The following is a 26189-nucleotide window of genomic DNA, read 5'->3' as shown; positions in this document are numbered from 1 at the left end:
GAGCAGGTAAGTATAACATGTTTGTTATTTAAAAAAAAAAAAAAACAAGACTTTACAGTCACTTTAATCTCTTTTCCTCTAGACATAAGGCATGCCCCCGTGTCCTCTGTTTATACTGTATGTTTGAAAACCAATAAACAAGGCCGCAGCCGTTATTAATCCAGTTTGGTGTATCTAGTGTCCTTTGTATGTTTGAAGTTTATGCCTCCTACCGTCCCATGCTACATCACTTCCACTTTCAACACAAAACATGTCGTCACTTTCACACCTGCAAATCATGTAGTGTTTGCATATTTTTATCCAACCCATGTACAGTATCTCAAAAAAGTAAGTACACCCCTCACATTTTTGTAAATATTTTATTATATCTTTTCATGTGACAACACTGAAGAAGTGACACTTTGCTACAATGTAAAGTAGTGAGTGTACAGCTTGTATAACAGTGTATGTTTGCTGTCCCCCCAAAATAACTCAACACACCGCCATTATAGTTGATAAATTGCTGGCAACAAAAGTGAGTACACCCCTAAGCGAAAATGTTGAAATTGGGCCCAAAGTGTCAATATTTTGTGTGGCCACCATTATTTTCCAGCACTGCTTTAACCCTCTTGGGCATGGAGTTCATCAGAGCTTCACAGGTTACCACTGAAGTCCTCTTCCACTCCTCCATGACGACATCACGAAGCTGGTGGATGTTAGAGACCTTGCGCTCCTCCACATTCTGTTTGAGGATGCCCCACAGATGCTCAATAGGGTTTAGGTCTGGAGACATGCTTGGCCAGTCCATCACCTTTACCCTCAGCTTCTTTAGCAAGGCAGTGGTAGTCTTGGAAGTGTGTTTGGGGTTGTTATCATGTTGGAATACTGCCCTTCGGCCCAGTCTCCGAAGGGAGGGGATCATGCTCTGCTTCAGTATGTCACAGTACATGTTGGCATTCATGGTTCTGTAGCTCCCCAATGCCGGCAGCACTCATGCAGCCCCAGACCATGACACTCCCACCACCATGCTTGAATGTAGGCAAGACACACTTGTCTTTGTACTCCTCACCTTGTTGCCACCACACACGCTTGACACCATCTGAACCAAATAAGTTTATCTTGGTCTCATCAGACCACAGGACATGGTTCCAATAATTCATGTTCTTAGTCTGCTTGTCTTCAGCAAACTGTTTGCGGGATTTCTTGTGCATCATCTTTAGAACAGGCTTCCTTCTTGGATGACAGCCATGCAGCGGCGTATGGTTTGAGCACTGACAGGCTGACCCCATCACCCCTTCAATCACTGCAGCAATGCTGGCAGCACTATTTTCCAAGGACAACCTCTGGATATGACGCTGAGCACGTGCACTCCACTTTGGTCGACCATGGCGAGGCCTGTTCTGAGTGGAACCTGTCCTATTAAACCGCTGTATAGTCTTGGCCCCGATGCTGCAGCTCAGTTTCAGGGTCTTGGCAATCGTCTTATAGCCTTGGCCATCTTTATGTAGAGCAACAATCCTTTTTTTCAGATCCTCAGAGAGTCCTTTGCCATGAGGTGCCATGTTGAACTTAAAGTGACCAGTATGAGAGAGTGAGAGCGATAACACCAAATTTAACACACCTGCTCCCCATTCACATCTGAGACCTTGTAACACTAACGAGTCACGTGACAACGGGGAGGGAAAACGGCTAATTGGGCCCAATTTGGACATTTTCACTTTGGGGTGACCTCAGTTTTGTTGCCAGCGGTTTAGACAATAATGGCTGTGTGTTGAGTTAGTTTGAGGGGACAGTAAATTTACACTGTTATACGAGCTGTACACTCACTACTTTACATTGTAGCAAAGTGTCACTTCTTCAGTGCTGTCACTGGAAATGATATAATAAAATATTTACAAAAATGTGAGGGGTGTACTCACTTTTGTGAGATACTGTACATGAGTTGGATAAAAATATGGAAACACTACATGATTTGCAGGTGTGAAAGTGACGACATGAAAGTGGAAGCGATGTAGCATGGGACGGAAGGAGGCATAAATATATATGTATATGTAAAGCACTGCTTAAGATGACGGCGCTATATAAGTACCTTTAATAAAGACAAATAATATAAATACATTTTTTTAACCACTTACCGCAAAGTGACGTAGATCTACGTCGGCAGACTTTGCGGTAGTATACCGAGGTGATGCCTCTAGCTAGAGGCATCATCCCGGTACTGTGGTTTACAGCCAACGGTCGGCTTTCCGTCCGTAACGACCGATGCGGCTCGGGAGCAGCTCGATCGTTACCCGGGTGAGCGGGAGGGGACGTAGCCCCCCCCTCCCGCCACCTTCCATGACTTTGCTCGGGGCTCCCGAGCACCCAGCCGGCACGTCCGCCGGCTGGATGGAGTCCCGATCAATGCCGGAAATGGCTTCGATTGGGTCTCTGATGACGTAACACGGAGGCGGCGTCCATGACGTCACTTCCGGGTTACTGTGCTGCAAAAAGCGGAAAATTTAAAAAAGGCTGTATGCAAAAACGCAGTTTTCTGCGTTTTGCATACATGGAAGTGTAGTGGAGGGGTCTAGGGTCTTTTAGACCCTCGATCCCTCCATAAAGAGTACCTGTCACTACATATTGGTGTCACAAGGGATGTTTACATTGCTTGTGACAGCAATAAAAGTGATCAGATTTTTTTTTTTAAAAAAAACCTTTAATAAAGTTAAAAAAAAAATAAAATAAATAGGAAAAAAAATAAAAAATTTAGCCGCCCCCTGTCACCGTTAGCTCACGCACAAAAGAAAACGTATACGGAAGTCGAGCCGCGAATGAAATCGCTGTTCAAACCACACATGTGAGGTATCGCCGCGATCGCTAGAGCGTGGGCAATAATTAAAAAAAGAGCTACACTCTAACTCTAAAATGGTAACCGTTAAATTTAAAGCATCGCCGATTGAGATCTCTATTGACTGTAGTTTGTCGCCATCCCACGGGGGGGCGCAATTTTAAACCGTAACATGTTGGGTATCTATTTACTCGGCGTGACATCATCTTTCACAATATGCAAAAAAAATGGGCTAACTTTACTGTTTAGTATTTTTTAAATGCAGTGAAATGTGATTTTTCAAAATTTTTCCAAAAAAATGGCGTTTTAAAGACCGCTGCGCAAATACCGCGTGACAAAAAATATTGCAATGACCGACATTTTATTCTCCAGAGTCTTTGCTAAAAAAATATAATGTTTGGGGGTTCTAAGTAGTTTTCTAGGAAAAAATACTGGTTTTAACTTGTAAACAAAAAGTGTCCGAAATAGGGCTGGGGCTTAAGTGGTTAAAAAGGGCATACTGGGTTCTGTGCTTGCGGCACCCCGGAGGAGCCCAATTGGTTGAGAAATCGTGGTTGAGAAAAGCAGCAGTAGATGTGACGTAAGGCTGCTGTTATCAAAACGTTGTTGTAGCACACAAGAAAGGGCTATTATTCATTATGTAAATCGTGTGTCTCATACTAAACAGTACATATCCCCAGGCAGCGTGGTGGAATAAACCAGCCTCTGTCTCCCTATCTCCTTCCCAGGCAGCCACTTTTAGCTCTACCAGTTTACAAGCAGGTATTTTGGATCCTTGTCACCACTGGCATTCCAGGAATGCCTGACACTTCCAGCTAAGAGTTTTCAGCCAGGCCATACTAAAGCCGCATGGTGAGTAATCGCCCACTGCAAACCTGACAATCCCCAAAGGCAAAGCAAGCAAGGTAAATAATAGTGGAGAAATGATTATCCTGAGCCCAAGGTGAGTGAAATCTGAGCTGGCGGGCACGGTTCGCTTGTCGAGCCAATAACACGCAGCTAAGATTAAGCAATAAGATTTCCTTTCGCTTGTGTTACTATGGGAGCTGTAGAACCACTCTTCTGATCATGTCCTAAACTAGGAGGACCGCACTGCTAACTCCTGCTGGATTCTCTCATCTTTCACCCATCGTAATGTCACTCTGGCGAGTGGACGATTTAATCAGGACAAATTGGCAACTGCAAAACAACGGGCGCCGACTAAACCATGGGGATAGAAAGAACGGTGGAGATTTTTACTGTGCCAATCAGAAGGACGTCTTGATCCATTTAAATGATCGCTTGGCGGCTTATCTGGAAAAAGTGCGGACACTGGAAAAGGCCAACCAACAGCTGGAGGAGAATATCAAGAAGCTGTCCGAGAAACGGGCAACAGACCGCGATTACAGTCGTTATCTAAAGACTATTGATGAACTGGAAAGCCAGGTAAAATAATTCATTTTCGGTAATATTATTATCTTTTATTAATAAACAAGAAAAGCATATTATATAAGGTCTCATGCACACAGGCGCTGGGGGGCGCTGGGAGTAGTGATCGACCGATATCGGTTTTTCGTTGCCGATACCGACATTTTGACCAATGCATAACGATATCGGCCGATATGCGCTGATATTTTCGTAGATTTAAAAAAATGTTTTATTTTATTTGACAGGTACTCCTGTGAAGGGATCTGGGGGCCCTCCTCTTCAAAACACCAAGTTTGGCTGTTTTGAATGCTGTCATTTTTTTAAATCTGGCACCGAATACCCGGAAGAGATGTCATGACATCACTCTCAGGTTTTTGCATTGTGACCCGATCAGAGCCAAATCCGGCTTTGATCGGGTCTTCGGCAGCCATGCAGGCTGGTTGCCCGGGTCTCCGAGTGGGACGGGATACCCGGGTGAGCCGCGGAAGGTGGCGGGAGGGGGGGACGTCCCCTCCCGCTCCTTGTAATGACAGCCAAGTGGCTTCTCAGCTGCATCAGTTGTCATTACAAGACAGCCGACCATCGGCTATGGACGCCGGCACCGGGGTGATGCGGTCATGCAAATTAAATTTTTATAATTTTTTTAGACAGATAGAGCTTTCTTTTGTTGGTATTTAAAGCGGAGTTCCAGTAATTTTTTTGTTTACTAAAAGTCAGCAGCTACAAGAGACAGCAGCTGCAGCTATACGGAAGCAGGTCGTCAGGTTCCCGCAAATCGCCGTACCTGTAAGGCGGTCCGCAGAAGCGATCCTGGGGGTACCCACTCGCCAGCGAAGAAGCTCACCCACGGGGCTGTAAACACAGCAGACCATTGTTCTCTCTGGTATCAATGCAGAGCTCCTCCTATTTAGGAACACAGGTCTCTGTATTGATTCCATTAACCCATCCCCCCTACAGTTAGAAAACACCCCCTAGGCTCACATTTAACCCTTTGGGTTAACCCCTTCCCTGCCAGTGTCATTATTACAGTAAGAGTGCATATTTTTAAAACTGATTACTTTAGTAATGCCACTGGTCCCCCCAAAAGTGTCAAAAATGTCAGTTAGGGGTCCGATCTGTCCGCCGCAATGTCGCAGTCACTAAAAATCGCAGATCGCCGCCATTACTAGTTAAAAAATTAAATAAATAAAAATTACATAATCATAAATCTTTCCCCTAGTTTGTAGATGCTATAACTTTTGCGCAAATCAATCAAAATACACTTATTCGGATTTTTTTGGCCAAAAATATGTAGCAGAATACAAATTGGCCTAAAATTATGAAAAAATTTGATTTTTCCTTTTTTTTTTTTTGGGGGGGGGGGGGGGGGAATGTTATATAGGAGAAAGTGAACAATGTTCTTTTTTTTTTTCAGAATTGTCACTCTTTTTTGTTTATAGCGCAAGAAATAAAAATCGCACAGGTGATCAAATACCACCAAAAGAAAGCTCTATTTGTGGGAAAAAAGGACATCAATTTATTTGGGTACAGAATCGCACAACCGCGCAATTGTTCTTTAAAGTAACGCAGTGCCGAATCGCAAAAAAATGACCTGGTCATAAAGGGGGAAAATCTTCCGGTCCAGAAGTGGTTAATAAACACACACTCACCTGCCCCACAATCCAGCGATGTACTCACCCCAGCTGTGTTCTTCGTGTGTCCTCCCTCAGCGGCGCCGGCATCTCTACTATGGGCACCCGGCTGTGACAGCTTGCGGCTTCACGGCTGGGTGCCCATTGCACATGCGCGAGCGGTGCTGCGCTCTCTTACTGGTCCCAAAGTTTTCTAGGACCTGTAATGTGTCCCTAAAGACTTTTGGAAGGAGAACTTCTGCTTCCGATCGCTTGCTCCCCCCCCCCTCCTCCCCAAAAGCGCTGTTTCACAAACAGGAGAGGGGGAGGAGGCCTTAAAGGTTTTGGGTGGAACTTCGCTTTAATCACCACTGGGTTTTTTTATTTTTTTGCTAAAGAAATGAAAAAGCCCCAAAAATTTTTTAAAAAAAATGTTTTTCTTAGTTTCTGTCATAAAATTTTGTAAATAAGTAATTTTGATCCTTCACAGACATGCGCTGATGAGCAGCGACAGGCGGCACTGATGGGCGGTCTTTATGAGTACTGATGGGCGGCACTGAAAAGAAGGCACTGACTGGCATTACTGGTGCGCACTGACTGGCATCATTGGTGGGCACTGATTGGCATTACTGGTGGGCATCGCTGGTGGGCACTGGCGGGCATCACTGATGGGGCTGCACTGATAATCATTGCACTGATAATCCGTGCAGAACCCCCTGTAAGGAAAGCCGCTTATCCGTTCTCCTCTACTCATGTGCTGTCAGCGTGAGGAGAGGAATGCTGATAACCGGCGCTTCCTATGTACACTGTGATCAGCTGTGATTGGACACAGCTGATCATATAGTAAAGACTAGAGCCTACGTTATAGACTCTTTACCGTGATCGGAGATGTGGTGCGTCCGAGTGACACACCATACAACTGATCGCCGCGCTGCGTGCCCCCAGGGGTTGGCACAAGCAGGTGGTTCTGAAGGGCATCATATGACATCCAGTCAGAAGTGTTAAATCCCCACCTGGCTGTCATTTTGCTATAGATTGGCCTGGAAGTCATTAAAGCGTATGCAGAGCTAACATTTGTTTTTTCAGTTTCAGATACAGTGGGGAGTAAAATGTGTCAGCTCGTATTGCTTGTATAGAGAGTCTAATGTGAGCATTAGACCATGAAACTAAGGGGGGAACTGTTTAAAGCAGTTGCGTACTGCTGAAAAAAAAAAAAAAAATTGCAAGACAAAGGCATAATGTGCTAGTATGCATTGCTAGTAGTGCATTTCTGGCAAGAGGCTCTGAAATTCCGCTGGACTTTCGGAGCACATGCGCTGCAGACGTCAGCGTCTGCATGCAGGGTGAATATCTCATAAACCGTGCAGATTTAGGAGATATTCCTTTCATAAAGGTAAGCCTTATTATAGGATTACTTGTAGGTAAAAATAACAAAGTGGGGTATACAACCGCTTTAACCACTTACCGTAAAGTGACGTAGGACTACGTCGGCAAACTTTGCGGTAGTATACCAGGATGATGCCTCTAGCTAGAAACACCATCCCGGGAGCCGCTCGATCGTTACTCGGGTGAGGGGACGTCCCCCCCCCCTCCCGCCGCCTTCTGTGACTTTGCTCGGGGCTCCCGTCCCACCAGGAGACCCGAGCACCCAGCCGGCACATCCGCCGGCTGGATGGAGTCCCGATCAATGCCGGAAACGGCTTTGATCAGGTCTCCGATGATGTAACCCGGAGGCAGCGTCCATGACGTCACTTCCGGGTTACTGTGCTGCTAAAGGCGGCAAATTTAAAAAACGGCTGTATGTAAAAACGCCATTTTTGGCGTTTTGCATACATGGAAGTGTAGTGGAGGGGTCTAGGGTCTTTTAGACCCTCGATCACTCCATAAAGAGTACCTGTCACTGCATATTGGTGTCACAAGGGATGTTTACATTGCTTGTGACAGCAATAAAAGTGATCAGATTTTTATTTTTTTTTAAAACTGTAATAAAGTTAAAAAAAAGTAAAATAAATAGGAAAAAAATAAAAAATTTTAGCTGCCCCCGTCACCGTTAGCTCGCGCACAAAAAAAACGTATACGGAAATCGCTGTTCAAACCACACATGTGAGGTATCGCCGCGATCGCCAGAGCGTGGGCAATAATTAAAAAAAAAGAGCTACACTCTAACTCTAAACTGGTAACCGTTAAAAAAATTTAAAGCGTTTCTCTATTGACCGAAGTTTGTCGCCATCCCACGGGGGGGCGCAATTTTTAAACCGTAACATGTTGGGTATCTATTTACTCAGCGTGACATCATTTTTCACAATATACAAAAAAAATGGGCTAACTTTACTGTTTAGTGTTTTTTAAATGCAGTGAAATGTGATTTTTCAAAATTTTTCCAAAAAAATGGCGTTTTAAAGACCGCTGCGCAAATACCACGTGACAAAAATTATTGTAATGCCCGACATTTTATTCTTCAGAGTCTTTTCTAAATAAATATATATAATGTTTGGGGTTTCTAAGTAGTTTTCTAGGAAAAAATACTAATTTTAACTTGTAAACAAAAAGTGTCCGAAATAGGGCTGGGGCTTAAGTGGTTAAAACTGCAGCAGAATCTGGAGCAGCTGTGCATAGTAACCAATCAGCTTCTAACTTTGTAAGGCTCCTTTCACACGGCCGCTCCGCTGCTTTAGTCCGCTGCGGGACTTTTTTTTTTTCACGGAGCGGATGACATTTGTGTCATCCGCTCCGTGTGCCCGCATATCATCCCATCCGTTTGCGGATGATATGCGGACATAATGTAAGTATATGGCACTGCGGATGTCAGCGGATGACACCGCTGACATCCGATTTTCCTTCCTTTCTGTTTTTTACACGGATGAAAAAATAGGGTTCTGTTCCATTCGAAAAAACGGAACAGAACTGAAAGGAGGAAAATCGGATGTTAGCGGATGGTATTCCGCTGACATCCGCAATGCCATTCACTTACATTATGTCCGCAAATCATCCGAAAACGGATGGGATGATTTGCGGACACACGGAGCGGCCGTGTGAAAGGACCCTAACTTTCGCTTGTTAAGTAACAGTTAAGCTTTGAAATTGAAACAGTGTTACCAACCTACCAGATTGAAATTTACTGACACGACACCCAACATTTAGTGTCCATTCACACTGGTACGACTTGTCAGGCAACTTGGTCAGCCTGACAAGTCGTGCACCATCGCTCCCATTGTGTAGTACAGGAGCCGTTCTAATAGGAGCGACACAAGTCGCTCCGACTTAGAAAAAGGGCCCTGTACTACTTCGGGGCGACCTGGAGGCAACTTGCATAGACATTCATGTTATGAAGTCCGTGCAAGTCGTGCCGACTTCACATGTCGCCCCCAAAGTCGGAGCGACCTAATGTGAACGGGAGCTTCCTGGCGCAGCCAAATTTCTACTGGCATTTCCAAAAGTTACAAAATTACAATTTTAAGTGAAAATGTCAGTATTTAAGCTACAAACAAGTGCAGTATGCAATTAGCAATGTCATTTAACCACTTCTGGACAGGAAGGTCTTACCCCCTTAATGACCAGGCCATTTTTTTGCAATTCAGCACTGCGTTACTTTACCGGACAACTGCGCGGCCATGCAACGCTGTACCCAAATAAAATGAATGTCCTTTTTTTCCCACAAATAGAGCTTTCTTTTGGTGGTATTTGATTACCTGTGTGATTTTTATTTTTTGTGCTATAAACAAAAAAATAGCGATAATTCTAAAAAAAAAAAAAAACAATATTTTTCACATTCTGCTATATAACATTCCCAATATAAAAAAAAAAATAAAAATCTAATTTTTTCATCATTTTAGGCCAATTTGTATTCTGCTACATATTTTTGGTTAAAAAAATCCCAATAAGCTTATTTTGATTGGTTTGCGCAAAAGTTATCGCGTCTACTAACTATGGGAAAGATTTATGTCATTTTTATTTATTTTTTTACTAGTAATGACAGCGATCTGCGATTTTTAGCGGGACTGCGACATTGCGGCCGACAGATTAGACACCTAATTGAAACTTCTGGTGGGACCAGTGACATTACTACAGTAATCAGTGCTAAAAATATGCACTGTTACTGTAATAATGGCATTGGCAGGGAAGGGGTTAACACCAGGGGCGACCAAAGGGTTAAATGTGAGCCTAGGGGGTGTTTTCTAACTGTGAGGGGGATGGGCTTATTGGATCAACACAGGGACCTGTGTTCCTAAATAGGAGGAGAACAGGAGCCCTCTGATGATAACTGACAGAAGAGCGGTCTGTCGTGTTTACAACAGCAGACCCCCATTTTGCCTTCCTGGGTAGCGATCGCGCCCCGCAGATCAGCTTCCCCTCCCGCAAATCGCGGCGCGCGCCCCCCATGCTCGCTCCTGAGGACCGACCTGCAGGTACGGCGATTCGTGCAGCCGAGCCAGCCTGCCGCAGTATATGATTAAGGTAGATATTAAGGCAAAAAACATATTTCTTATTTTATTTTCGATATGTAAGTAGCTTAGGGACAGGACTCAGGAGGGCAAGAAATTAGAATGGGCTGGCACACACATGAAATTGACTCTCACAGTGACAGCAGTGTGCAACAACACAGATGATGACACCTCTCCGACACGACATGTCCCCTCTTGAGTCACAGTGACGGTCTCTCTCCATGCCAGGTGGTCCCTTCAGTCCACTCCAGTCCAAAGAGCACTGACAGTCCCGCTCCCGGCTGGCCTTGCTTCCATCCTGCAGACGCGTACATGAGGCTCCAGCAGCTCTGCTCGGCCCCCTTGCACCATGACATCACATGGCACACTCCTGCACTGCCTCCGCCGAACCCACCAGAGCTCACTGTAGCAGGCACTTGGATGGTCTCTACTGGCTCTGAACTGGAGCTGCGCCTGCACGATCCCGAGCTGAACGTCACAGCAATATGTTTTTACGGGCAACCTTTTCCTGCCACTGGCATTTACTGCCAGGAGAAAAGTGCCCAATTTTTAAAAATACTGGTGATTGGCAACACTGAAATGAAAGCTAGAAGCTGATTGGTTTCTATGCCCAGCTTCTTCAGATTGTCCTTGCTTCGGTCTTTGTAAATTGCCTTTAGGAGTCTAGCAAACAGCACGTTTTTGGTTCCCTGTTTTATGTCTTTTTTGTTATGAAACATGGGCAATACAAATCTTATTAAACTATTGATTCCTTTGCTCGGCACTCTCACTACATCATCCATACTTGGATTCCAAATTCTGGGTACCCTCGATTAGGGGTGTCCTGTTTGTGTTGAAAGCAGCCACACCAGAGCCATTGCACCCCATTAAAATGTGACTGATCCTCTTTAAAGAGGTCCTTCAGTCATTTTTTCATTTTTCCATCTATTAAATCCTCTGCCCTTGTTGTTTTAACTTTGGATAGTAAAACATTTTCTTTCTGCCAGTAAATACTTTATAGAGCTCACTTCCTCTTCTTGTCTGGTAATTGGCCTAGGCTAATGACATTGTGCACAGCTCTCTCTCTTTCTCTCTCTCTCTCTCTCTCACTCTTGTGAGAGTTTGTCAGAAAGGGAGGAGGGGTGAGTAATAGGAGGGCCAAGGAGAGCTGCAGAGCTGGAGGGGGCTGGATGAGGGCGGAGATAACAGGAGACTGCAGATATCCATGAGTATTCATCAAGAGAGGAGAATTGTGCAGGCAAGCAGTGGTGTGAGTGTGTGTATGTGTGTGTGTCTGTATGTATGTGTGTGTGTGTGTGTGTGTGTGTGTGTGTGTGTGTGTGTGTGTATATATGTATCTGTGGGTATGTGTGTGTGTGTGTATATATGTATCTGTGGGTATGTGTGTGTGTCTGTGTAAATCCAGGAAGTGAACAGACAGCAGCTTCAGCTGCCAACAGTTAAAATGGCTGCAGCCAGCCTTAGTGGATGGAGATTTCTGCAGCATATTTGGCAAGTACACAATTACTGTATATATAAAATAATATGCAAAGTGGTTGGAGGAAAGCTTCAGAATGGCAAATATGTTATTTGAGCAGACTGCAGTTCCTCTTTAACTATGAATTATTGACAAGTCAAATACAGTATCTCAATGAAACATGTTCCAAGTTTTTATTGATTCACCCTTTGAATTTGTTCTGGTGACTGTTGTTACCAGTGAGGGAAAGTCCATATTTATTTATTTATTTTTTAATTAATTTTATTAGGTTTTCAAGGATAGATTAAAGAAATTGTAAACCCAAAAAAAAAAAAAAAAATGAAAAAAGAAAAAAACATGAAATACTTACCTTAGAACGAAGCCCCCACAGTGCACACTGACATGTTCGGCCATCCTGCTTCCTGGTTCGCCTCCTCCGGCCATCTGATTTGCCAGAGGCTCCATGACATCATCCCCGTGCATGAGCCCTCGAGCCGCCGTTCACGGCACAGGGCTCTGAAGGAACTACACGGGTGGCCGTTCCTTCAGAGCGCATGCGCCGGTGACGTCATCGGCTGCGTTAAAAGTAAATCTCTCCTAAACGTTGTGAGTCTAGGAGATATTTACAGTACCTATAGCCTTACCTATAGCTAAAAGTTATAAGAGAAGGTTTATAACCTCTTTAACAACATTAGCACACATAAATGCGGACGCAGCCGCTGTAAAAACAGAGAGTAGGACATAGCATCTTGGTACGGTTATTGATTAAAGCACAACATGACACATACAATGGCACAAGTGTCATGGTGAAGGTAGCAAGTAAATAATAGCTTGTTTCATCTTTCACTAAAAGGTAATGATTGATCAGAGAGAGTAGCAAGTGGTGTGTGTTTAATACTTCCTTTAGAAATGAGAGGGCTTGGGGTTTTAGGGCCGAGAGCTGATCAGTACCTTAATTGTTTATTAATGGGGGATAATTGAGGGATAAGGGGCGCGAAAAAGGCATGTGTGTTAAGAGGAGCTAGGGCAGAAGTGGAGATGGGTTAGGAGTAGGGATAGACCAATATGTTTTTTTCAGGGCCGATACCGATACCAATATTTTGGTCACAACGTATCGGTATCGGCCGTATGGACCGTTATTTTGTACATTTAAAGTTTTGAAAAATAAAGACAATTTTTGACACAAATCTGGTACTGAACATGTTAATTTTTGCTTAATGCTTAATGGCTGGCTGGCACCCTGTGGTGGGTGGTTGGCTGGCTGGCACCCTGTGGTGGGTGGCTGGCTGGCTGGCAGGCACCCTGTGGTGGATGGCTGGCTGGCTGGCACCCTGTGGTGGATGGCTGGCTGGCTGGCTGGCACCCTGTGGTGGATGGCTGGCTGGCTGGCTGGCACCCTGTGGTGGATGGCTGGCTGGCTGGCACCCTGTGGGGGGTGGCTGGCTGTCTGACATCCTGTGGTGGGTGGCTGGCTGGCAGGCTGGCACCCTGTGGTGGATGGCTGGCTGGCTGGCACCCTGTGGGGGGTGGCTGGCTGTCTGACATCCTGTGGTGGGTGGCTGGCTGGCAGGCACACTGTGGTAGGTGGGTGGCTGGCACAGGGGCTGTGGGTGGCTGGCTGGTACAGGGCCTGTGGGTGGCTGGCTGGTACTGTGCCTGTGGCTGGCTGTTACAGAGCCTTTGGGTGGCTGGCTGTCTGGCACCCTGTCTGTGGGTGGCTGGCTGTCTGGCACCTTGTGGTGGGTGGCTGGCTGGCTGGCACCCTGGGGTGGGTGGGTGGGTGACTGGCATAGGGGCTGTGGGTGGCTGGCTGGTACAGGGACTGTGGGTGGCTGGCTGGTACAGGGACTGTGGGTAGGTGTCTGGCTGGTACAGTGCCTGTGGCTGGCAGGTACAGGGCCTGTGGCTGGCTGGCTGGTACAGGGCCTGTGGGTGGCTGGCTGGCTCGCTGGTACAGGGCCTGTGGGTGGCTGGCTGGCAAGCTGGTACAGGGCCTGTGGATGTGGGTGGCTGGCACCGGGCTGGTGTGGGTGGGTCTATGACTGTGATACACTGCTGCGAGACTAGTCCCGACTCCAGACCATGATGTCCAAGGCGAGGGAGGCAGCCTAAGAAGGCAGAATGACGTCACAAAAATATCGGCAATACCAGCCAGTTCCGGGGCCGATACCAATATATCGGGGAAAGTGCATAGTGGCCCCTGATTTATCAGCCTTGCCGATATTCGGTCTATCCCTAGTTAGGAGTGCCATTGAAAGGTGTTAGAGGGGAGAGAGAGAGAAAGGGAATGGGTATTACGTCCTAATCTCCCCCGTCTGGGACCGGATCAGACAGACATGGCTGATATGTGTCATATTCCGTGGACTTAAGAAAATGCTGCCAGTCTGACCATGTGTTTCTAAATTTGGAGGGGGTATCTTTTGCTTGATGGATAAGGTCTTCCATGTCTGCAAATCCTTGAATACGTTTGACCAATCCCTGATGATTGGAGGGTCTGGGGATTGCCACTTGACGGGTATGCATAACTTGGCTGCATTTACAAGATGCATGGCCAGAGAGCGAAAGTACTTTTTGGTTTTGGGATCGTTGAGTGGGGAAGTAAGAACTGTTCTAGGGAGTAATCAAGTAAAAGTGAGGTCATTTTGTTTGAGAGTCGTGGACTTCTTTCCAGAATGGTTGTAATCGCGAACAGGACCACCCGATGTGTAAAAGCGATCCTATCTCCTCTTGACAGCGCCAACATAAAGGGGAAAGGGAAGGAGAGATATTATTCTCTATATAAATAGCGGAACTTCACCTTTTTTTTACTGGAAGAGGGTACCAATTTCTGACAGGTACCCACTCCCACTCCGGCTCTGGTCACCTAGGCAAGCAGAGCAGAAGTTTGCCCCCCCCACACACAAACTGACTTGTCCCAGGAGGCTGCGGGTCTATTCAGAAAATACTGTATGACTCACAAATGTGCAGTGGGGAGACGACTGTGAACAGCAGGAAGTCACATCCACCTTCCCAAAAGAAAGATGGCAGTGCCAAAAACTTGTAGACCGGCGAAGAGCCAGCCCGGTGTTCCGTGAGAATTACCTACCCGTGAGAAAAACCTACCCCTCGTCACTTCCGGTTCACGGCACTGTATGGAATGCAGCGCTTACATTAAAACAGCGGGGCTGCAATACGAATCATCTCCGCTCCTGTGCCTGTCACTTCCCTGCTCTCGGCAAGTAAATATAAAAGTGGCGGCGGGTGTATGTAAACATAAATCACGGAAACGCCAGCCGCTTTTATATTTAGTTGCCGAGAGCAGGGAAGTGACAGGCACAGGAGCGGAGATGATTCGTATTGCAGCCCCGCTGTTTTATTTAACCGCCGCGTGGGTAGGTTTTTTCCACGGTACACCGTCCTATTTCCATACTAGTGTGCATGCGCACTAGTCTGCTCCTCTGTTGTCCCTTTAGGTATCCGGCCCTGTGAGCATGCGCACTGCTGCGCTGCTCAGCTGTTCCTGGCCGGAAGTGACGAGGGGTAGGTAATTCTCACGGGGTAGGTAATTCTCACGTTACACCGGATGAGGAGAACGCTGGATCCCTGGACTGGTAAGGGTATGATTATTTGAAGTCAGCAGCTATAGTATTTGTAGCTTCTGGCTTTTTTTTTTTTTGTACAAATGACCAAAGTTCCTCTTTAACCACTTGCTGACCAGCCACCGTAGTTATACAGCGGCAGGTCGGCTCTATCCCGCGAAACGATGTACCTGTACGTCGCTTCCACGGGACCGCTAGCGAGGGCGCGCTCTGTTGGAGGCGCGCTCACGCACCCATTCCCCACGGGGGGAGCTGATCAGCTGGTCCGACGCCTGCAATGTCCACCAGGCACCCGCGATCGCTCCCCAGAGAGACAGAGCAGCGTTGTAAACACCACTGTTCTGTCAGTGATCTGTCCGTGATGGACACAGGGATCCTGTGTTCCTCCTATTTAGGGACACAGGTCTCTATGTTCAGCCAGTAAATACACCCCCCCCACAGTTAGAAATCACCCCCTAGGGAGTGCTTAACCCTTTGATTGCCCCTGGTGTTAACCCCTTCCCTGCCAGTGTTATTAGTACAGTAACAGTGCATACTTTTAGCACTGATTACTGTAGTAATTTCACTGGTCCCCCCCAAAAGTGTCAAAAATGTCAGTTAAGTGTCCGATCTGGCCGCCGCAATGCCGCAGTCCCACAAAAAATCGCTGATTGCCGCCATTACTAGTAAAAAACATAAATAAATAAAAATGACATAAATCTTTCCTCTAGTTTGTAGATGCGATAACTTTTGCGCAAACTAATCTATATACACTTATTGGGATTTTTTTTTACCAAAAATATGTAGCAAGAATACATATTGACCTAAAATGATGAAAAAATTAGATTTTTAAATATTTTTTATTGGGAATGTTCTATAGCAGAAAGTAAGAAATATTGTTTTTTTTTTCCAGAATTGTCGCTCTTTTTTTGCTTATAGTGCAAAAAATAAAAATAACAGAGGTGATCAAATACCACCAAAAGAAAGCTCTCTTTTGTGCTAAAAAAATAATTATATATATATATATATATACATTTTTAACTTTCTGCTAAAAAACACATCCAATAAAAAAAATCAGATTTCTTTATATATTTAGGCCAATATGTTTTCTGCTACATATTTTTGGTAAAAAAATCCCAATAAGCGTATATTGATTGCTTCACTTAAAAAGTTATAACATCTACAAACTATGGGATATTTTATTTTATGGCATTTTTTTTTTTTTTTATTACTAGTAATGGCGGCGATCAGCGATTTTTAGCAGGACATTGCAGCGAACAAATTGGACACCTAACTGATACTTTTTTGGGGACCAGTGACATTATTACAGTGATCAGTACTAAAAATATGCACTGTTACTGTACTAATCACATTGGCTGGGAAGGGGTTAACATCAGGGGCGATCAAAGGGTTAAATGTGTCCCTAGGGGGTGCTTGCTAACTGTGTGGGGGATTCTCTGACTGGGGGAAGCAGGAACTGCTTAGCAGAAATATGAGATCTCTATCTTCTTCACTGCCATTCTGCCTCTCTCAGGAACGATCGCAGGTGGCGGATATCAGGGCCACCCGACCCATTGATTGACTCCCCGCCTGTCCAATTAGTGCGTGATCGCGCCTCCGGCAGTGAGTGCACGCCCCCTATTGCACGAAATGATGTACAGGTATGTGATTTCACACAGTACATGTACGTTTGGCGGTCAGCAAGTGTTAAACAATATATCTGTAGCACTGCCCTTTAGCTGCTGAGTATTACACCTTAAGGATTCCCCTGAATAACCCGTAGCAACTGGTTGCAGAAAAGTAGTACTTTAAGGTCTTTGCTCAGTCAATGATCAGTCCAGGAGATGTTGTTTTGTAGTTTTATTTAGAACTGGGATAGGAGAAGGGATGAGTGGGATACTCCAACTAGTAACTATTCACAGTATTGAGGACATCTGACTTGAGGATGCGGTAAGACCGCTGCTTCACTCTGCCACTGGAATGAAGGTAACATAATTGTTCCTGCTTGTAATTATCTTCAGGGTTCTAACTTGGCACCCCCTTTCTCTCTCTGTGTAGCTGACACCCGTCCACTGACTCCTACAGAGTGGTCCCCTTCCTGGACAGACCCTGGGCAAATTCCTCTATATTCACGGACACTGTTTATCCAGAATCATCGATGCCCCAACTCCTCCAGTCAGCTTCTCTTGGACCTCCAGATTCAGCCACACACTCTGGTTCACCAGGCCGACCGCCTGTGACCACCATCCACTGCTGCAGAAGAGGAGACAGCCATCACCCTACTTCCAGAACCTGGCTTCCCGCCCAAAGACCCTGAGCACATGTGTCCTTGGCTTTATATACCCTGCCCCATAATGCACCGAGACAGCCAGTCTGTGCCAATCCCTAGGGCAGTAACAAAGCCTATGTGTCACTGGCTGGGTTTCCTCCACTGTCCAATGTGCCTTCCCATTGGACAGAGTGGGGACACTCCCTCAGCCCAGATAAATCACACACTGGAAACATGGAACAGGCCTGACTAACAAATCCTGCTCCCTGAGAAGCAGGGAGCATATACATTTAGCCTGCTGTTCTGCTATTAAGCATACAGAGCCAAAACTACTCTGCCTACCTAACACCTATCTAGGAGGGTGCAACATATATATATATATAAATATAATAATAGATTTTCTTTAACTTACTTGCTCCGAGTCCAGGCTGTCATGGACCTACCCCCTAGGGTGGCATTATCATGCAGGCTGGGCTCAAAATAATAGTACATTGAAAAGTGCTCACATACATTCAGGTTCATAAATATTGGGACATCTACACAATTATAATATTTTTGGCTCTATACACCACCACAATGGATTTGAAATAAAACAAACAAGATGTGCTTTAACTGCAGACTTTCAGCTTTAATTCAAGGGTATTTACATCCAAATCAGGTGAAAGGTGTAGGAATTACAGCAGTTTGTATATGTGCCTCCCACTTTTTAAGGGACCAAAAGTAATGGGACAATTGGCTGCTCAGCTGTTCCATGGCCAGATGTGTGTTTATTCCCTCATTATCCCATTTACAAGGAGCAGATAAAAGGTCCAGAGTTCATTTCAAGTGTGCTATTTGCATTTGGAATCTGTTGCTGTCAACTCTCAATATGAGATCCAAAGAGCTGTCACTATCAGTGAAGCAAGCCATCATTAGGCTGAAAAAACAAAACAAACCCATCAGAGAGATAGCAAAAACATTAGGTGTGGCCAAATCAACTGTTTGGAACATCCTTAAGAAAAAAAGAACGCACCGTTGAGCTCAGCAACACCAAAAAACCCGGAAGACCACGGAAAACAACTGTGGTTATGACTGAAGAATTATTTCCCTGATGAAGAAAACACCCTGCACAACAGTTGGCCAGATCAAGCACACTCTCCAGGAGGTAGGTGTATGTGTGTCAAAGTCAACAATCAAGAGAAAACTTCACCAGAGTGAATACAGAGGGCTCACCACAAGATGTAAACTATTGGTGAGCCTCAAAAACAGGAAGGCCAGATTAGAGTTTGCCAAACAACATCTAAAAAAGCCTTCACAGTTCTGGAACAACATCATATGGACAGATGAGACCAAGATAAACTTGTACCAGAGTGATGGGAAGAGAAGAGTATGGAGAAGGAAAGGAACTGCTCATGAATGATCCAAAGCATACCACCTCATCAGTGAAGCATGGTGGTGGTAGTGTCATGGCGTGGGCATGTATGGCTGCCAATGGAACTGGTTCTCTTGTATTTATTGATGATGTGACTGCTGACAAAGCAGCAGGATGAATTCTGAAGTGTTTTGGGCAATATTATCTGCTCATATTCAGCCAAATGCTTCAGAACTCATTGGACGGAGCTTCACAGTGCAGATAGACAATGACCCGAAGCATACTGCGAAAGCAACCAAAGAGTTTTTTAAGGGAAAGAAGTGGAATGTTATGCAATGGCCAAGTCAGTCACCTGACCTGAATCCGATTGAGCATGCATTTCACTTGCTGAAGACAAAACTGAAGGGAAAATGCCCCAAGTACAAGCAGGAACTGAAGACAGTTGCAGTAGAGGCCTGGCAGAGCATCAACAGGGATGAGACCCAGCGTCTGGTGATGTCTATGCAGACTTTAGGCTGTAATTGACTGCAAAGGATTTGCAACCAAGTATTAAAAAGTGAAAGTTTGATTTATGATTGTTAATCTGTCCCATTACTTTTGGTCCCTTAAAAGTGGGAGGCACATATACAAACTGTTGTAATTCCTACACCGTTCACCTGATTTGGATGTAAATACCCTCAAATTAAAGCTAAATTCTGCAGTTAAAGCACATCTTGTTTGTTTCATTTCAAATCCATAGAGCCAACTGGTGTATAGAGCCAAAAAGATTAGAATTGTGTTGATGTCCCAATATTTATGGACCTGACTGTATTATTGCACAAGTGTCCTTCACAAAACAGACATCTATTTAGGTTGTATTTAAAACTGCCCACTAAGGTATTTATTTTTGGAACCAGAGTTACTCAGATTTTACTAGGAGCCATTTGTCTTTTTAATAGCCTTAGCCCAGGGAAAGTAATCTTGGTTACATTAGGTAACTATGTTTTGAGGGATGGATCGTGGACACAAAAAAGATTCCAGTGTTTTATAGACTATTTCTATGGGCTTGTGCTGGTTGGTGATGTGAAGCTGGGCAGCATGAAAACTGTCCTGGAAAAATGAGCTGTGCACTTGTGTCACATTTATTTTAGGCCTTGGACACAAGTGCATGCTTAAGGGTCCACCCCTGTGAGGGCCGTGTTTGCCCCAAGGGGATACATAGGTGTTCTGTGCATTCACATACAAGTAGTTTCATTCATGTCAATTGGGATGCAGCAGCTGCATGGACACAATTGCTGCTCCCAATTTGACAATAATGTGAGTGCGGGTGAGTGTGCATTTGGGGACATGCACTCACACATTCACGGCAGGGCCATCTTACCAAATGGGCACACTGGGGGGCCCCACCTGCCCAGCGACCCAGCCCCAGCCAAGCATTAGTCCCAATTCCCGTGTTAGTCCTGATTCGCCTGTCGCCATGCGCTGCTGTCAGGCCACTTGGGCCATGGAGTGAGAGCCCACAACTGCAGGAATGCTTGTCTGCCTCCACGGGAACAGGCACGGACTCCCACAGGAATAGGCACAGAACAGAGTCTGACTCCCGTCTGTGTGTGTGTTCACCGAACCCAGCCGTCGAACTTGGAAGAGGTCATTAGCCTGGCACTGCTGTACCAATAAATATTGCCTTATCGATAATTTGCATTTTTATACTCGTGGGAGATTGTGTAGGCAGGGCCCCAGTGCACTGCATTGCCCAGGAGCCTAGGCTCTTAAGATGGTACTGGGTGACGGGCACTCGATGTCCACCGGCACCTGCCGATCATCAAGCAGAGACTCAGAACAGAGCTCTGCCTATGTAAATAAGGCAGAGTTCCGTTCTTACAGGGGGTAAGGGATGGATTCTATGTTCCTGCAAAGCAGGGACTCAAATCCATCTCTTTCCCTAATAAAAGCAGCACACATAGTAAACACAGACTAGCTAGGCACACAGTCGCCACAGGGGGAGCCGGTGGCTGCGATGTCCGTCAGGCACCCGTGATTGCTCCCCAGAGAGACAGAACGGCGGTGTGCTGTTGTTAACATGGCACACCACTGTTCTGTCAGTGATAGACACAGGAATCCTGTGTTCCTCCTATTTAGGAACACAGGTCTCTGTGTTCATCCAGTAAATACATCACACAGTTAGAAAGCGCCCCCTAGGGATACATTTAACCCTTTGATCACTCTAGATATTTAACCCCTTCCCAGCCAGTGTCATTAGTTCAATGACAGTGCATATTTTTAGCACTGATCACTGTATTAGCGTCACTGGTTCCTGAAAAATGTCAAAAGTTTCAGTTAATGTCCAATTGTCCACCGCCAAAGTCACTGATAGCCACCATTACTAGTATAAAAAAATAAATAAATACAGTTTCCAGTATACTGTATATCACATAGCTTGTAGACACTATAAAGTTTGCGTAAACTAATCAATATACACTTATTGGGAATTTTTTTAACCAAAAATATGTAGCAGAAAAAATATTGGCTTAACCTTATGAAGAAATGTGATTTTTTTTATTTTTTTTTATTGGATATGTTTTATAGCAGAAAGTAAAAAATATATATATATATATATTTTTTTTTTTTTCTAAATTGTCGGTCTTCTTTTGTTTATAGCTCAAAAAAAAAAAAAAAACGCAGTGGTGATCTAATACCACCAAAAGAAAGTTCTACAGTATATGTGGGGAAAAAAATTACATAAATGTTATTTGTGTACAGCTCTGCATGACCGCGCAATTTCTAGTTAAAATAACCATAACCATGCCATATTTGCCATATCGCAAAAAAGTGGCCTGTTCATGAGGGGGGGTAAATCCTCCGAAAGGCCAAGTGGGTAACTTTTAATATTATATATATATATATATATATATATATATATATATATATATATATATTTTTTTTTTTTTTATTATTATTATTTATTTTTTTATTTTTTTTAACACCAGCCTTATCACTGCTTTTTAAATTTGCCCCTAAGGCATAATTACTGTTCACAGTCCAGTATCTGTCAGAAATAAAACAGTAATGCCTAGTTTACACCTATGCAGGTTGCAGTTGATGCGTTTTCCTGTGTGTTTTGCATTTTTCACACAAGTTTTTGACGTGTTTTTAATGCATTTGAGATGCCTTCTGCCTTTTTTAGAGGCGTCTGTTGTCATGTGGGAGAAGCCAACAAAAAACCTAGCAAAAAAAAAAAGAGCAGAAACACATCAAAAATGCAAGCACTGCATTTTTGATGCGTTCTGCTCCATTTCCATTGAAGTCTACGGAACCAAAAGTGCAACCTGCTGCGGAAAAAAAGTCCCTGACTCTTTCCCAAAAAACACACCGGTGGAAAACACACAGGCGTGAACGTGACCCATAGAAAACCATGTTAAATGGACTGTAGTCCGTTTCTGCCAAACTGATAAGGCACTGAAAAACGCATAGGTGTGAACCAGGCCTCTGCGCCCATCATCGCCACTCTGATTAGGGCAGCCTATTCATTGGAGAAGCGTACATTTAGCATTTTTAGCAATGCAGTTAATTGAAACACCTGTTAGTGCTTTGTTTCACTAAAAGGGCATTTTATACAGGCTCAAGATCTTGAGAAACAGAAGGAGATAGACCCTTCAGGTAGCGTAGTTCACAACATGATGGATCCCTCTACACATGCATCATGCTGTGGGAAAAAAACTATACCTCCTTAATGTCCCTCATTTTGAGGGACTTTTTCTATTTTGGAGCCTTCTTAGTTGTCCCACTTTTTGGTCTGATGTATGGACCTGTCTACCAAGTGTTCTGGGCCCAGTTTACACCCATTTGCACTGGACGTCATTGGGTAGCCTTGTCTCAGCACAGTCCCAATGCAAAGACAAGGAAATTTGGCTTGTTTGATATAAAGTCAGTTCACATCACTGCATTGCGGTGGTGCACACTGAAAAAAGTACTGCATGCACAGTTGTAATGCATTACAATGCCGCTGTACTGAGTAAAACTGAATGGAATGTTACTTGTTGTGACAGTTCAGTAAAGTTCTAAAAAAAAAAAGAAGAAAAAAAGTATGCAGCCCTACAGGAGCTTCCAGTAATACTGGGTCCTCCGTACTTTGACTTGGATAAAGACCTTGGCCCAACCCCCACCCTCATCTCAGCACCCTGAAACTCAGGTGACCCTAAGTATGGTGAAGTTGATAATCCACAGTATCTACATTAGTGTACAATGAAGATACTGTAGATTATCAATCTTACCAAATTTAGGGTCACCTGAAATTAAACTTGAGACTCTGAAGTAGACAACTGTGTCTATTGTCACATGAGAAGCCGATAATACAGAATAATAAATTGCAGAATATAATGATGGAAAATATAACAACCCAAGCAACACACTGATGTTGTACCTAGATTTTAACCTGACCAGTATAAACTGTAGCTTTCTCCAATGCATGTGAAGTAACAGGCGACCAGAGACTTGTAACAACCAAGTTTAGGGACTAGGTTGCCTGTGAGCACTTAGGATTAAGGAGCTAGGCCTAAGCTTTTGTCAGATGTTAATATGCAGGAACAGAATGGCTGTGCTAAAAGCAGGAAAAAAAAATACTGTTTTAGAATCAATCTTCTGCCGGCTGCTGGGGCCTTTGGAGATGTTGGCGCACCTATGATGACAGATGTTCCTGTACACAGATAGGGATGGTCAAAGGAAGCAAAGGGGTTCCTCAGTGTTCAGGGTTGGGCCAAGCTCAGATAATGAGTTAAGGGGCTTGGTGGTGTTAGCTTAGCAGAATAGGACAGATTGTGCTTGAAATCAAATTGCATAGGACTTAAGCTAAATTAGAAACAAATACAAATCAAATTAATAATAACATTAACTTCAAAAGTATTCGGTACGTCAATACCAACTACAACTGACATAGGTCCCGTCACAACATGTAGGGTGGAGCTTCGGCCCACAACGTTTATTGTATGTAATGTTTAGCGCTGCACTTTATCTAAACTGATTTTAATTTGTTGCCTGCAAATTGTGCTAGATGCTTTTTTGGGTTTTTTTATGCCCTAAGCACAGGTATTATCTGGTACTTTATATTCATATTCATATTATTGTCTGTGTATCAAGGTTTGTGTGTTTTCCCTGCATACATTGTGCTTGGAAAAAATGTCTGCCTTTCTCCCCTTGCAAATTTGATGGCATCTGAGTTAAATGTTGACAGGTGTTCCTGTACACAGATAGGGATGGTCAAAGGAAACAAAGGGGTTCCTTTGCTTCCTTTGACCATATATCTAAATCGTTTAGGTATTAAAAATTTGAAAGGTCAATGGATGAATGTTCTGAAAAACTGGAAAAACCTCTTAACCATGGCTGTAGGGGTTTTAGGGCCCCACTCTAAAACCATTAAAGAGACCTCTGCCTCTGTAATCACCATCTCAAAGGCCATTCCTTTAATAATACAGAATACCAATGGCTGTCAAAAGCATCGAAATCCTTCGATCTACATTTGTTTGAAAAAAATATTACTGGCTGCATAAATCCATGTTCTGAGACTAATACCAGCTGCAAGTTCTTGGTAATAAAGTAAACTTAAAATAAAGATTTGGTATAATATGGGGAACATCTAGAAATAGCAATTGGCTAAAGCATGAAAGATTTAAGCTGGATACACACTATCCAACTTTTGTGGTTAGATTTCCTTCAGATTTACCTTTTCTATGTAGTACAAGGTCCTGCCAGATTGCATACAAATTGAAAGTGTTTAGGTTTGACCTCATATTATATGGTTTTGGTAAGTCTAAAGGAAAAAGTCTTCAGAAAATCTTATAGTGCGTATGGCCCATTAGCTTTTACCTCGGCTTGTTTCCAAAACCTGTGCCCTTCCTGTTCCAAGACACCCTGAGTCCCATAAATATGTATAGCTATTTACTTTATCTGCAGTGTAAGATCATCCAAGGCACTGTGCCTCTGATTGCTACTCGTGCCAGATTTGGAGTGAGATTTGGTAATGTCCCTTCTGTGTTGGTCACTGTTGTCCTTGTTGGAAACAAAGCTGTACCTGAGGACCTGCAGTGCAAACATCCCCTGCTTCCTAGTAATTCATTTTGTGAACTTCAACCTCTCTTGTTGCTTCTTGGTCAATACTCCCCCAGTCATCAGATCAGCAATCATGAGCTGGGCTCTGACATAAGGAAACAAAGCCTTCTTCTCTTCCAAGATTGCCACCTCCGTATAGAGACACAGAGCAGAACAGCACAAAGTAAGTCACTATTGGAGAAAAGACCAGCTTCAGAGAAAGAAAGAGAATATGGAGACTAGTCCTTAGTTCTCTGCTTTCCTTTTTAGACACAGCTTCCACAGTTCAGGTGCTCTTTAGTATGTCCTTTGAACATAACCCAGACAGATTGTATGTATTTCAATATCATTTATTGATTTTTTTTATAGGGTAATATAGCAAGGGCATGGATCTTTTTTTTTTTCTGGGGGGGATGTTCAGTCTTGGGCACCTATAAGAGGACAATTAGGTGGCACACTGTGGTGAATTGTAGTTTTTGCAAAATTGCACTAACAGTGGGAGGGGCTTAAAATTTGAGTCTACTCACTATGTACGCAGTAACATGTGCTACAGGCCTTGTAACCAAATAGTACAATAGTTCATACGAGCAGGAAAAACACACGAAAGGTCAGCAGCGGTTGCACTAAAACAACAAAGAACCCCAGAAAAGCCTGGCTTGATGCATCCATGTTGGCTGTTCTCTCTCTCTCTCTCTGCAGCCCCCCAGAAGTTCACTTTTCCTGCTGCGGATCACCTCTAGGATCCTGCACTTGCCAGTGGGTGGGGCCAAAGTCCAGCTGCTAATACAGCCAGTCAAAGTTCTCCATCCCTTTCCACTTTGTCCTATCAGCAGTGGAGAGACATAGGCTGCTGTGTTGAGGTTTTGGGGGGTCTGCAACTCCGTAGCCACCAGTCAGGGCACTCCAGGGGGTTGGGTGGGGTGATTGATGAAACCCCATATCCCTCTTCCCACCTACACCCCTGAATAGAGCAAACCTCTCCTTTTACTGTATAACCCTAGCTCACTCTCTCTGTAATTGGAGCGCACAGCGGGTTAGGCCAGGAATAATACAATAGTTACATTGAATATGAAAACAGTATATACATGTTGATATCGGCGTCCTTTTAATGAAAGGCAAACCACAGAAGCCAAAGGGAACAGATTATCTTTTAATAAACAAAGGGCACCTTCATCTTTCAGAAAATAAAATGTGTCAACAAAACGCTTGCACAAATAGCGTGGGAAAG

At 44.3% G+C, this 26189-nt stretch overlaps 1 protein-coding gene across 2 annotated transcripts in view; it reads left to right on the top strand.

Annotated features, from left to right (window-relative positions):
• The first annotated feature begins 3503 nt into the window (after nt 1-3503).
• The window catches only part of LOC309566825 (keratin, type I cytoskeletal 12-like), a 61899-nt gene continuing 39213 nt past the window's right edge, over nt 3504-26189 (top strand). For both annotated transcript variants that reach the window (XM_082272142.1, XM_082272141.1), the window contains exon 1: nt 3504-4234. In XM_082272142.1, coding sequence (XP_082128268.1) covers nt 3944-4234 — 291 coding nt within the window. In that variant the 5' untranslated portion in view covers nt 3504-3943. The remainder of the gene's footprint in view (nt 4235-26189) is intronic.

This window comes from Pelophylax lessonae (assembly GCF_965119305.1).
Source record: "Pelophylax lessonae genome assembly, chromosome: 11".
Classification (NCBI taxonomy): domain Eukaryota; kingdom Metazoa; phylum Chordata; class Amphibia; order Anura; family Ranidae; genus Pelophylax; species Pelophylax lessonae.
Note: the sequence above shows the minus strand (reverse complement) of the source record. Positions and strands in the feature narration are given on the sequence as shown.